This window comes from Saccopteryx leptura, chromosome 2 (genome assembly GCF_036850995.1).
Source record: "Saccopteryx leptura isolate mSacLep1 chromosome 2, mSacLep1_pri_phased_curated, whole genome shotgun sequence".
In the NCBI taxonomy this organism is placed as follows: domain Eukaryota; kingdom Metazoa; phylum Chordata; class Mammalia; order Chiroptera; family Emballonuridae; genus Saccopteryx; species Saccopteryx leptura.
In genome coordinates this window covers 106627201-106640386 of record NC_089504.1, presented here as the reverse complement: position 1 = coordinate 106640386, position 13186 = coordinate 106627201, and the positions used below count along the sequence as shown (strand labels likewise).

At 33.7% G+C, this 13186-nt stretch overlaps 1 protein-coding gene across 1 annotated transcript in view; it reads left to right on the top strand.

Moving 5' to 3' along the window:
* OTOGL (otogelin like) overlaps positions 1–12940 on the top strand; it is a 149202-nt gene extending 136262 nt beyond the window's left edge. The window contains exons 53-59 of the mRNA XM_066368488.1: positions 586–649; positions 1998–2176; positions 2632–2736; positions 5056–5175; positions 6616–6661; positions 10436–10515; positions 11158–12940. Coding sequence (XP_066224585.1) covers positions 586–649; positions 1998–2176; positions 2632–2736; positions 5056–5175; positions 6616–6661; positions 10436–10515; positions 11158–11358 — 795 coding nt within the window. The 3' untranslated portion in view covers positions 11359–12940. The remainder of the gene's footprint in view (positions 1–585; positions 650–1997; positions 2177–2631; positions 2737–5055; positions 5176–6615; positions 6662–10435; positions 10516–11157) is intronic.
* The last annotated feature ends 246 nt before the right edge of the window (positions 12941–13186 follow it).

The following is a 13186-nucleotide window of genomic DNA, read 5'->3' as shown; positions in this document are numbered from 1 at the left end:
TGTCAAGAATCAAATTCATCTTATTACTGATCTTATGAAAATTAAATGTACCCAGGAAAAGCTGATGCAGTCTTGTTCCTGAGTCTGTGCTGTTAATCGCTATACTATCTTCTTCTGTTCTTGCCTTGTGTGCTATAGCAGCCTTGCTCAGATGCAGACATCAGAGCTCTGAACCACTTCTACAGAGCAGATCAAGATCGTTTCCAGCAAACAAAGTTTCCAGGATTAGCAAGCATTTTCTTATCTCTAATTGTCCACTAGAAGCTCAGAATCAAACCATATTTTAAAGTTAAGGCAGATTATAAAGATTATTTTATCCACCTTCACTCATTTAGTAGATAAGGAAATTAAAGTTTATAGAGAGTAAATGATCCATGCTCTCATTGTTTATTGTGAATTACCATGAGCTACGAAATAGATGAACACCAACTTAATCTAAGACTATTCACTATCAGATATTTATTAAGCACAAGCTATGTGTTTGACTATGCGGTAGGCAACTTATTAAATATTATATTGTGTATTTTTTACAGTTGAGAAGAAGTCATAAGATGTCATATAATAATAATAATATCTTTCTAATAGGGAGAATTTATTACAATAGATCATAACTTTCAGAGTGACTGTGGATGTGTGCAGTATATCTGTGGTAAGTAGGTTTTTTAATGCTAGTGTTTATGGCCTGACCTATGGTGGCGCAGTGGGATAAAATGTCGACCTGGAACACTGAGGTTGCTGGTTCGAAACCTTGGGCTTGCCTGGTCAAGGCACATATGGGAGTTGATGCTTCCTGCTCCTCCCCCTTCTCTCTCTCTCTCTCTCACACTCCTCTCTCTCTAAAAATCAATAAATAAAACATTTTATAAAAATTAAAAAAATGCTAGCGTTTATATATACTTAACTTTTAAAAAAGACATCTGTGAGAGAACTTTTTGCTCACTGGTTTTTTGTTTTTTGTTTTTTTTTGGTTTTTTCTTTTTGTATTTTTCTGAAGTTGGAAATGGGGAGGCAGTCAGACAGACTCCCGCATGCGCCCAACTGGGATCCACCTGGCATGCCCACCAGGGGGTGATGTTCCGCCCATCTGTGGTGTCACTCTGTTGCAACCAGAGCCATTCTAGCGACTGAGGCAGAGGCCATAGAGCTATCCTCAGCACCCGAGCCAGTTTTGCTCCAATGGAGCCTTGGCTGTGGGAGGGGAAGAGAGAGACAGAGAGGAAGGAGAGGGGGAGGGGTGCAGAAACAGATGGGCACCTCTCCTGGGGGCCCTGGCTGGGAATCAAACCCAGGACTCCTGCATGCCAAGCTGACGCTCTACCACTGAGCCAACTGGCCAGGGCGGCTCACTGTTTTAATATTATTGTTTGCAAAGCAGAGAATTGATTTTTCTATGAAATAACAAATCTTCATATTAAGTGTAAGAAGGTTAATAGAAAGTAAAATTTCTGTCCAAAAGCTTGAAACTTGTATTTTGTTTAAGAGAAGGCTTAAGTTCAGTGTTAATGAGGTACAAAAATTTTCTGAACTGATTTCTTCATCACTATCTAGCTTATCCTAACATGCCACTTTTAATTATATGATAGCACATTGTATCAGCTGTCTTCTTCATGAAGTATGATTTACGTGACTACTTTGCAACACAATAAAGTTGAAAATTGTCATGTTATGTTTCTGCAAGAGGAAACAGCAAGTACCTTGACAATATCTTAGGTCTAAAACTCTGGAATTTACGCTAAAGTATAGCTTCTGGAGGAAGTTCAATCAATAAATAGCCAGTTTACAGACAAATGTTTTATTGTATGTTAAGGAAAATAATATGCTACATTCATTATTAAGTAAACTCTTGACTTATTAGCCACATAGAAAGGTGAAGATCTTTATTGATTTTGAATAAATTGCACATCACAATGAAAATATAGATTTAAATAAAAATTCTATTAATTGATTGATTAAAAACTCAATATTGTACTTTCTGTTGACTATTTTTCTTTTCTTAGAAAAAGATGATGTGTGTGTGTTTCAAGAAGTATCAGTATTGAATCCTGGCCAATCTATGATAAAGTATTTGGAAGGGGACTTTTGTCACACAATAGAGTGTCTGGAAGAAAAAGATAACCAAACAGGCTTTCATACTCTGAATTTTACAATGGTGAACTGTTCAAAAGAATGTGACATTGTAAGTATTCTTTATAAATCATTCTGGTGAGACTTAATCCATCTTAAAATGACAGCTATGGAATTTGAACTAGGGAATACAGTTTAAGTTAGAAATATACACTTGAATAGTTCTTCAATAATCTATTACTGTGTAACATATCTACAAAATGCAAATTTTCCTTTTCCTATGGGTGACCTTGAGTTCTGGAGTTTTATAGTATCTACAGCTTGCTTGACCTGAAGTTATTACACCTGCTTGGTGAATCTCGGCTGGTAGATGTGAAGGCTTGCATCTGCTTCATTTCTAATATAGCTCTATAAAGTCAATTTTTGTATGAAGTACTTCAAATTCAACCTTAGCAATGCTCACTGGTGTTCTGAGAGAGCATATTTATGTTGGGAAGCAATTTCAGAACTAATTAATTATCTATTTGCATTGTTCTTGGGGTAATTCAATGATTTTATCATACCCAGCACCAGGAATATACTCCAGCTCCAAGTGATTATGATTGCTGTGGTACCTGCAGAAATGTATCCTGCAAATTTCAAATGGAAAATGGAACCGTAGTTGTATATGAGGTATGAATTATTTCCAAAAATATGATCCTTGGATGGTACTCATTATGCTACTTTCTGAAGAAGACATCCTTTTTTAAAAAAACAAAACAAAACTGATTTTTAAAGAGAGAGAAACATTAATTTGTCATTACACTTATTCATGCTGTCCTTGGTTGATTCTTGTATGTGCCCTGACCAGGGATTGAACCCACAACCTTGATGTTGGGACAATGCTGTAATCAACTGAGCTATCTGGTGAGGTCCAAGAAAACATTCTTAGGTCAAATAAGTTTGAAAAATGTCACACACACAGAGTTCTATATACAACAGACATACCCATATATAGCACATTTACAGTAGGACAAGTTACATTTACATTCTAAACTATCTGATAATTTCTGTTGTAAAACAACATGTTTAACTCATTTCTCAAACTTATGTTATCATAGATCTTCACCTTTTTTTGTTGTTATATCTGAGGAATGTGCCTTGAGAAATGCTGATTTCAAATCATTACATAGGAAAAAATTATATTTTATTATTCTTTGATATTAAGCATTGAAATAGATATCTAAAACTCAAGAAGTTAACAGTATATTTCAGCTATTGATGATTTCAATAAATATTTAAAAATAAAGATTTAGAATATTTGACAATTAAAAAAAGATTTTAAGAGATATTAATGGTATATCACACCATTATACCAAAAACAATAAAATAATTATTCCGAATTCTCCCATTATGTATAATAACTTTATATAGGTTTACAGACTGACTACTTCTTCCCTAGAATTTTTAATGAAACTTTATAATTTTGTTGATGGTATGATCAGATTTAGAAAGGTCACAAATTGTGTTTATTATTTACCTGAAGGTAGTTCCAATTTATTATTGCTATCCTTATATATTTTTCTCATTACTAGTTTAATCATCTGTAGGTATTATTTCTCATGTTCTTATTAATTACATGAGATTACATTTTATTAAATAAGAAAAATGAACAATTATATTTTTGTACCATTATCTATTGTTTTATAATGATGTGCAAAATAATATTATTGACTTATGCTGTGTTGATAATGTTTATCGATTTATCTTAGCAGTGTTTCTGTTTTCTAATATATACATTTTAAAGAGTGAGTCTTAAAAAAGAAAGCTTACAAAATGAGGAGATATTGATAACAGTGAGAGAAAAGGTGTCAAAGAATTCTTTAAAAAATACAGTAATTTGGAGATTTTAGTAAAAAGAAAACAAACTCCATAGATATCGATAACCCAGGAACCATTGGTGTATATAATTAATATTCATAGTTGATATATCTGAAATTTAAATAAAAGATTAAATTAGGTTCAGAATATTTGTTTGAGAACGCAAAAAATGCAATGTAGGTAAATATAGTACATCAAGATCATTAATTCTTGGCTCTTTCCAAGATAAACTTTAGTTATCCAGAACTCTAATTTCTATAGAACAATTAATCATTTTATTTCAGCTAAATCAAATAATTCTGAATTTGAATATTTTATCCTCTTTTACACCTAGACTTTTAGATATTTTTTTCCAATTAACATTCATGAAAGATCTGAAGCCATTCATAAACTAAAATAAAATTTAGAGAAAGGAAGTTAATTAAAATTCTTTACTGACCCACAAGATCTTCCAGCCAGAGTTTGATTAGCATTTTAAAATGCAGGTTACAAGAAATGAAAATATAGATCAATAATTATAGCTCAATAATTATGTAACAATTATGTTTAGCTGACTTTATTTCTGAATAGGAATTCTGACATCAGGAATGAAATAAGCAGTTATTATGTTTAAAAATGAAAAGAATAGGAATAGATTTTAAAATAATCACTAGGTATAAAAATCTGGAACTAAAGTTAATAACCACTATACTCTGAAGATTTTTTTAATATTTTGATGATAAGGGAGTGGAAGGATAAACAAATCAAAAGGAAGGAGGTACATTTTACAACATGATATGTTGTTTTATAATTAGTGAGGGAAATAATAGAGCAAGACCTTTGACACTTGACTAAATTAGGTAATTAATTTTGTAATATAAATAGACACCTTTTCCTTCTTTCCCCTCTGTTGTTTTACTTCACAATTTACATAGCACTTCTAGTATTAAACCAAACACACACATGCACGAACACTATATATATGTATTTTTAATCATATAAGTTAAATTTGTGGACATATCCAGACGGACATTTTATGTCACAAGAAGCTTTCTGCATCTTGACTTTTGATTCAGTAGGATAGTAACTATTCTACTTAACAAATATAGAAGGTTTTAATAACAAAACAGTGACTTTCTCTTTTATTTTTAGGCGGGGAGTATGTGGCACTATAATTGTACCACATATGAATGTGTTAAGACTGATGAAGGAACAATGATTCTGAACTACAGTATGGTCTGTCCCCCTTTTAATGAGACTGAATGCAAAATGGTTTGTATTCTGTTCCATCTAAGACAACGTAGTATTAAATATAATTTAGAAAAGAATATGTTTTTCAAAGTCGTACAAACATTGTAGCTTATTCATTTTGGTGAGTGTTTTATTTTCATGTTTACATAAAAGCTCTGTTATATTTCCTCCTTTTGCCGTTTTGAATTATATGTGATATTCCCAGTAATTGTGACTCTCCCTGAATAGACATGATGCTATCTCGGGATTTTTAATGTGTACATAAAGGATTATTGAAAAATCATTTGAATAGCAGAACTAGACTCTTTCTCACTATAGGGTCAATAAACCAATCAGACATGGACAATTTTCTCTTTCTTAAACACAGCCAGATTTATGATGTAACTCATTTTTGAATGCATGCTGCCTTAAGTGACATTTGTCTTAGCTTCTCTGAGCACAGGCCACTGTGGAATTTAGCACAGGCCACATCGTTGCTAAATTCTCCCAATTCCCTGTTCTCTCAGAGAAGTGTCCATTGGGAGAGTAGAATTTTTAAAGTGATACAATTTTTTTTCCTTTTTATTACTAACTTTGAAAGTTGCTAGAACTTTTTTTCCTATGTGAGAATGATACAATTTTAAAAAAATTCTCTGTAGATTGAATTATTTAGTAGTAATAATCCTTAATGATTATAAAAGTGAGCTTTGTTCTGCTATGTGGGCATATTTTTCTAAGTGTAGAGAAACAGCATAGTCTCATTAATTTCTGTTCAAGATGTCGTCTTTTAAGTATGATGGCTAGCTTGCTAGCAGGCTAGCTAGATTAAATATGTACTAAAGTAGTAGTATTTCAGGTCTGGAAAGAATCTTAGACATCATCTTATTTCCCAGATTTGTTTTTATAGAGTAAATTATTCTTTAATCCGAATTGCAATTATCAAGTTACACAAAGCTACTAGAAACTTACTGTGAGCATTCCAAAAGATATCAGTAAGATTTTCATAATTTAGCATTAGGCAGGAGCGATCTTGAAGAAGAAAAATTTTTTGGAATAATTAAATAGTAAAGAAAAAGATACACCATTTTTACATTTGATTACATTCAGAAACTCAGTCTAGTCTCATAGAGCAGCTTATATTATTTTGAGGGTTGAAAAAATATAATGGCCTCTCTTTAGAGTACCTGTTAAGTCTTTGCTTTGCTAAGAAATGTTTTTGTAGTATTTAAAATGTGTTCTTTAAAGTACTTTAATGTTTTTACATTCTTTCAGATTACTAATAAAGAAAGAACAAAGTTTTAAACAAATATCTGTTTCTAATTTTTTTAAAAAAAGGAATTCTTATTAGAAATAGGTAAATTCTATTTTCCTATAGAGACTTTGTGATACTTAATAAAAATATTGAGAAAGTTAGTTTTCTATTTCTAATCTAAGAGGAAATAAACACTGTGGGTTGTGACTTTATTCCTTCTCTCTCCCTAGAATGAAGGGGTTGTAAAACTTTATAATGAAGGCTGTTGCAAGATCTGTAAGTGAGGACATATTACACCATTTATTTGATAAGCTTAGTTTTCATTGTTCTATGATTTTCCTTGTAAAATGCAGTTTCTGTGAAGGAAGGAGGGAAACAAATTTTATAATTTGTATTACTTATGGTATATGTTTTTGTGTCATGTGGCTGATTATTTTGTGTGTTTGTCTTTCCAAAGAGGGTGGTATCTTCCAAACCTAATAGAAAAAGTCTGTGGCCCTGGCCGGTTGGCTCAGCGGTAGAGCGTCGGCCTGGCGTGCGGGGGACCCGGGTTCGGTTCCCCGCCAGGGCACATAGGAGAAGCGCCCATTTGCTTCTCCACCCCCCCCCCCCTTCCTCTCTGTCTCTCTCTTCCCCTCCCTCAGCCAAGGCTCCATTGGAGCAAAGATGGTCTGGGCGCTGGGGATGGCTCCTTGGCCTCTGCCCCAGGCGCTAGAGTGGCTCTGGTCGCGGCAGAGCGACCCCCTGGAGGGGCAGAGCATCGCCCCCTGGTGGGCAGAGCGTCGCCCCCTGGTGGGCGTGCCAGGTGGATCCCGGTCGGGCGCATGTGGGAGTCTGTCTGACTGTCTCTCCCTGTTTCCAGCTTCGGAAAAATACAAAAAAAAAAGAAAAGAAAAAGTCTGTGGTTCTATATGCTACATTTAAGAAATGCCAATTTAATGAATATATTTAAATCCTATATATGAAACTCCCCAATATGTCTTTTGATAAAGTTATGTGCATGCAATATGTTTTATATTAGTCTAAATTATAAGGTTTATTTTATAGTGATAGTTAAAAATTATTTTAAAGACTGAAGTAGAATTGAGAGGTATTAATGCAGTCATTTTTATTTATTTTCTTTTTAAAGTGTTTATGAATTTATGTAAAGATGAAATTAGGAGTTTTGGGAAACTTAGCATAAACAGTAATTTTAAAATTGCTTAGGGAAGCTTTCAGGCAAAAGAGTACAACACAGTCAGGTTAATAATACCATGGAATAGGGTTGGCTTCTGAAAAATGATCGTGCTTGAGGAATAGTACCAAGCCACCTCAGTTTCTTCAATCTCATGTGGAAAGACTTGTAAAGAAGTTTCAGCTTTGATATCGAGCACCCTTTTCTGCAGACTTTGCTTTTGTGTGACCGGGCTATATTAGAGAGACTGTGGATGTTGGATACTATCACGGGTGCTGAGCTAAATAAAATGTGTTACAATAAAGTCTCTGAGGCATGAATAAGAAAATCCTCTTGGTACAAAGTCAGCATACTAACAATAAATTTGTGCTGTCTCAATTTTATTCAGTGAATGAATTAACATATCAATTCAATTTTTACTGAGTGCCTACCATGTACCAGACAGCCTTTTAGCACCTGGACAATGATAGTGAATGCAAGAGTGTCTTCATGCATAGTGCACATCATCAAGAAGGGGAAGACACAGTGAACACATAAGTATATGTTATACGTCAGGTAGTGATGAGTAATGTAAAGTAGTGAAGAACAAAAGAGATGGAAAGTGAAGGGAACTTCATTGCTAATTAAAGTGAGTGGTTTAAGATTCTCTGTAATCAGGTGTCATTGAGTTAAAAGACTGAACGTCCTGCTTGACCTGGTGGTGGCGCAGTGGATAGAACATTAGCCTGGGACACGGAGGATCCAGGCTCAAAACCCAGAGGTCACTGGCTTGAGCATAGGGTCACCGGCTTGAGCATGGGATCATAGACATGACCCTATAGTTGCTGGCTTGAACCTAAAAGGTCACTGGCTTGAGCAAGGGTCACTGGTGCAGTTGGAGCCCCCTTGTTGAGGCGTGTATGCGGAAGCAATCAATGAACAGTTAAAGTGCCACAACACAATTTGATCCTTCTCATCTCTTTCCCTTACTGCCTGTCCATTCCTTCCTCTCTTCTTCATTCCTGTCCTATTCCTCTCTTTCAAAAGAGAGAGAGAGAGAGAGACAGAGAGACAGAGAGAGAGAGAGACCGAATGTTCTCAGGAAGCCCACAGGAAGAATGAAGGGTGTTGGGAGCAAAGGAATTAGCAGGTGTGGCTAAAGCACAGGGATGAGGCAATAGAAAGAAGAGAGTAAGGTATTTTACAGGTGATGTTGAAGTTGCTTTCTTTTTAGACTATTCTTCTTAAATTTACATGTCTTCATGTAAGTGAAAGCACCCTAAGGTACAAAACAGTATGCCCTCTGTCAGCAACACTGAACCTCCGGTCACACAATAGTTGTGAGGTCATGAAAGGAGAGAGAACAAGCATAGGAAACAGAGGAGGAGCCACAAAAGAGATGAGAGGAAAACCAAAGAGGGTGTCTGGAAGCCAAGTGCAGAAAGTATATCGAGGCGGAGAGAGTAACAGACTGGATCAAATGCTACTGAGAAGTGAGATAGAATGAGAACTAAGATGAGATCTTTTGAAGGTCAAGGGTGACCTTGAGAAGACAGTTTAATTTCAACAACTGTTTGCTGGAACAAGAGTAGCTTAACTTTTATATACTTTACATGCTGCAATTTCACATAAGTATTCATTTAAATAAAGATTTTTGTGGCTAAAATAATTTGAAAACTGGAGGTCTAAACCCAGTCTTTTTGCAAACAAGAAAACTCAGAAGAATGATTTAGGGGCTTTTCTAAAATGACAAAGCAAGTTAGTATCAGAGTGAAATAAACCGTGGACTTTTGCAGCCTGATTCAGGGTTATATCCATTACATACAGCATTAAATATATGTTCTTGGTGTATTACCATGTGATAATCCATCACACACAGGCATATTCATATGCCAATAATTAATACAAAGTGTTTTTTTTGGTTTATCTGTTTGTTTTTAGCAAGAGAGAGAGAGACAGACAAAAAGGAAGAGAGATGAGAAGCATCACCATTGCAACACTTCAGTTGTTCATTAATTGCTTCTCATACATGCCTTGACTTGAGGCTCTGGTGAAGCCAACAACTCCTTGCTCAAGGCAGTGACCTTGGGCTTCAAGCCAGACACCTTTGGGCTCAAGCTAGTAACCATAGGATCATGTCTATTATCGCACACTCAAGCCAGTGACTCTGCACTCAAGTTGGTGAGCATGTGATTAAACCAGATGAGCCTGCACCGGAGCCGGCAACCTCTGGGTTTTAAACTTGAGTCCACAGCATCCCAGATTGACACTTTATCTACTGTGCCACCACCGGTCAGGCAAAATGTTTTTATTTAAAGTCCTACGAGATCATTTCAGATCCACAAAATCAAGTTAATCCATATATTTAAACATGGTTGATAAATAATTCAATTATATTTATGCTTGATTTTTAAATTAATATACATTAGGATAATGTGGTTTTAAATTGATTAGTTTTTAATTATAAAATAGATTTATGTATATATGTACAGATGTCTTAATTATGCACAAGTATATTTACTTCTACATATGATGTTTCATTCTTAAAATTATTTTAATTTTTAGAACTTTAAGTATTTATTTTATTTATCTGTACACCACACTGAGGTTGATGTTTGAATTACTGTATGTGTGGACTATTTTTGATTTGTGATTATGATAATTAATCAGATATTAAGATAAAGAGATAAGCATAGAGCTAGAAATATAGGAGAAAATCTATTTAGAAGGTGAAAGTAAATATTGAACATAAACCATGAGTGAAATTTTAAATATCTTAATATAGGAATATATTTTATGTAAATATATCAATTTAAAATATATTCATATGTTAATTGAATTAAGAAACAATTTGACATGGGCCTTATAATGAATAAATACACTCTATATTTTATCAGGTAAACGAGAAGAAAGAGTATGCCAGAAAGTGGTTATTAAATCAGTCATAAGGAAACAAGACTGTATAAGCCAAAGCTCTGTAAGTGGAAAAATATTTGCTACATAAAGGTCACGTGTCTTTCCAAAAGTTCAGTATACATGTCAGAGCACTAATGAGTTTTTAAGCCAACAAAATGTCAACACAATATTTAACTTTGAGATTATTCCTAATTTTGGTTATTAAAATATTTTGTTTGTGAAGAAGTATGATTTATTCTTCGCATAAGTAATAAAAAGTTCTGAATAATAACTGCAATCCAGAGGAATGAAAATTAAGTTTAAATATATTTGACTATGTATTTTCTTAACTATGCAATTTTACTCAGCAAAAATAGTCCTAGTTCTCATTTCACCTCTTTTAATATGACCTGTCCAATTCTATAGTTGACTTGAGCCACGATATAATGTGTGTTTAATAGACTCATTCGATTATGATAAATACATTGCTGATACCTGTCTAGTTATGTGAGCACATTTCATACATTGAGTTATGTCAGTATTGTTGTTTTAGGCATGGGCATGGACCTAAGTTCCTAAGTTTCAACCTAATGTGTTTGCAGTCTTAAAATACAGAAGCTTGAAAGCTAAAGTGATAAAGAAAGCCTTGCTTTCATCTGACAGTAGAATCTAGTAACCCGATTTTTAAATTTTAAGATATTTTTCTCATTGATTCTCCTTACAGATAGGTGTTGCATCTTGTGATGGAAAGTGCCCATCTGCTACCATATATAACGTCAATATCGAGAGCCAGCTAAGATTCTGCAAGTGTTGTCGTGAAAACGGAGTGAGAAACTTGACTGTGCCTCTGTATTGTTCAGGAAATGGCACTGAGATCATGTACACTCTCCAGGAACCTATAGACTGCACCTGTCAGTGGAATTAAACTTTTGGATTCCAAGAACTCTATGCAACATCGTAAATCAAATGGAGTTAACTTTTAGCACCATTATTTAGGCACTGGGCAGATTTATACTGTTTACCAATAATGTATTTTTCAGGCTATTAGGATACAGAAATTAACACGTGTTGCAAAATATACACAATTTCTACAGAAAAATTAGATGTATTGATTTACTTTATTTTAGAAAGCAAATCATTTTAAGTTGTTCAGCTGAAGTACTATTATGCATATCATTGCAACATATCACAAACCTGAGATATGCTCATTAATTAGGTTATTTTGGAGAATTTTTGCAATTCCACTCAATAGTTATTTTTTGATTTGCAAAGTCTGCCATAGCTATACAAATTAAGATACTATTTTTTCTCTACTGTTTAGTCTGGTAAATGTAATCAGTAAAAATTGGTATCTGTATAAGCAGTCGTATGCTTAACGAGATATCATATGGGATTTTAGGATTTTTTAAGCCTAATTGGATATTAGGGATATTATTGCAAATTCCCCTCATTTTGCAGGTATAGCAGATAATCAGAGAAGCTGGTGACTTCTACAAATTAATTCACTGTAATATATTGAATTCACATTAACAGTTGGATAAAGTCTAGATCTTTTATATTCCAATCTTATGTTATTTTCTTTTGAACAATATAATAAGGTGTCTATCAAAAAATCTTTCATTCTTAAAGAGTTAGTTTTGCATAGAATTAAGAATTTTAATTTTGATGCCTTTACCAAAAAAAAGGACTAACAATGACATGCATATGTATGTATATACATACACATAATAGTTATTCCAATAATAAGGAATGGGGAAATGTAGCATCAGTTTCTAAATAGAGGAGGGATATGTTGGGCTTTTATTTTTTATACCATTAAAATATTATTAAATATGTTGTTAGTACCTTTATTAGTTATTTACTGTCTCATGCACATCTGATTTTTGAGATGTATTTGCATACTACTGAAGTTGCATGCTACTTTGCTTTCTATGCTGCTGCTTTGCCAATGAAGAATGAGATAAAATTATATGAATGTATTAATAATTAATTCTATAACAAAATGCTGCACTTTTACATACAGTAGACTATTGACAATTGCAAGGAATATATCTCGAGATCTTTGCAAATCTCCAAATTTTTTGACACTTATAGTTTATAATTATTTGAGTGTCCTTGTCTGTAAAAAGGAGAGAATGCCCTACTTGGTAGTATTGTTGTGAGGACCAAATGAAGTTAGATATCAACAAGAGAAGAGTCAAATTGCATTGAAAAGCAGATGCGGCTCAGAAATGAATGAGACATCTTCAGTTTTGAAATCATGCTTCCCAGAAAAATTGCAACGTATCAGATATTTTTGGATCTCTAGGATTACTTAGAAATGGGTGAAAGAATGAAATGAACATCTTCCAAGTTCCAGTGTCTATTCTATATAAAAGTTGATTTTATCTTATTTGTGCTTAATGTGTTTTGTCTAGATGTTAACATTTCAATATTCTTTGACTCCTGTTTATATATAGGCTGAATCAAATGTTTTTGTTTAAAATAAACATTTTGCTTAAGAAAAACTATGGTGTGCCTCAAGCAATGCACATGATATTGTATATTGTCTACCACACATTTCTTTATTTTCATACTTTGTAAAATAATTATTAAATTTAAAATATTAAGTCATCTTTAAACCTATCTCTGGGAAAAGGGGAAACATTCTCTAAGAACTTCATAAATATTCTCTATACAGCGAAAACATCTTGAGCAAATGCTTCATGCCAGGCACGTTCTAAGCTCTGAGGACACTAGTGAACAAAAAAGAC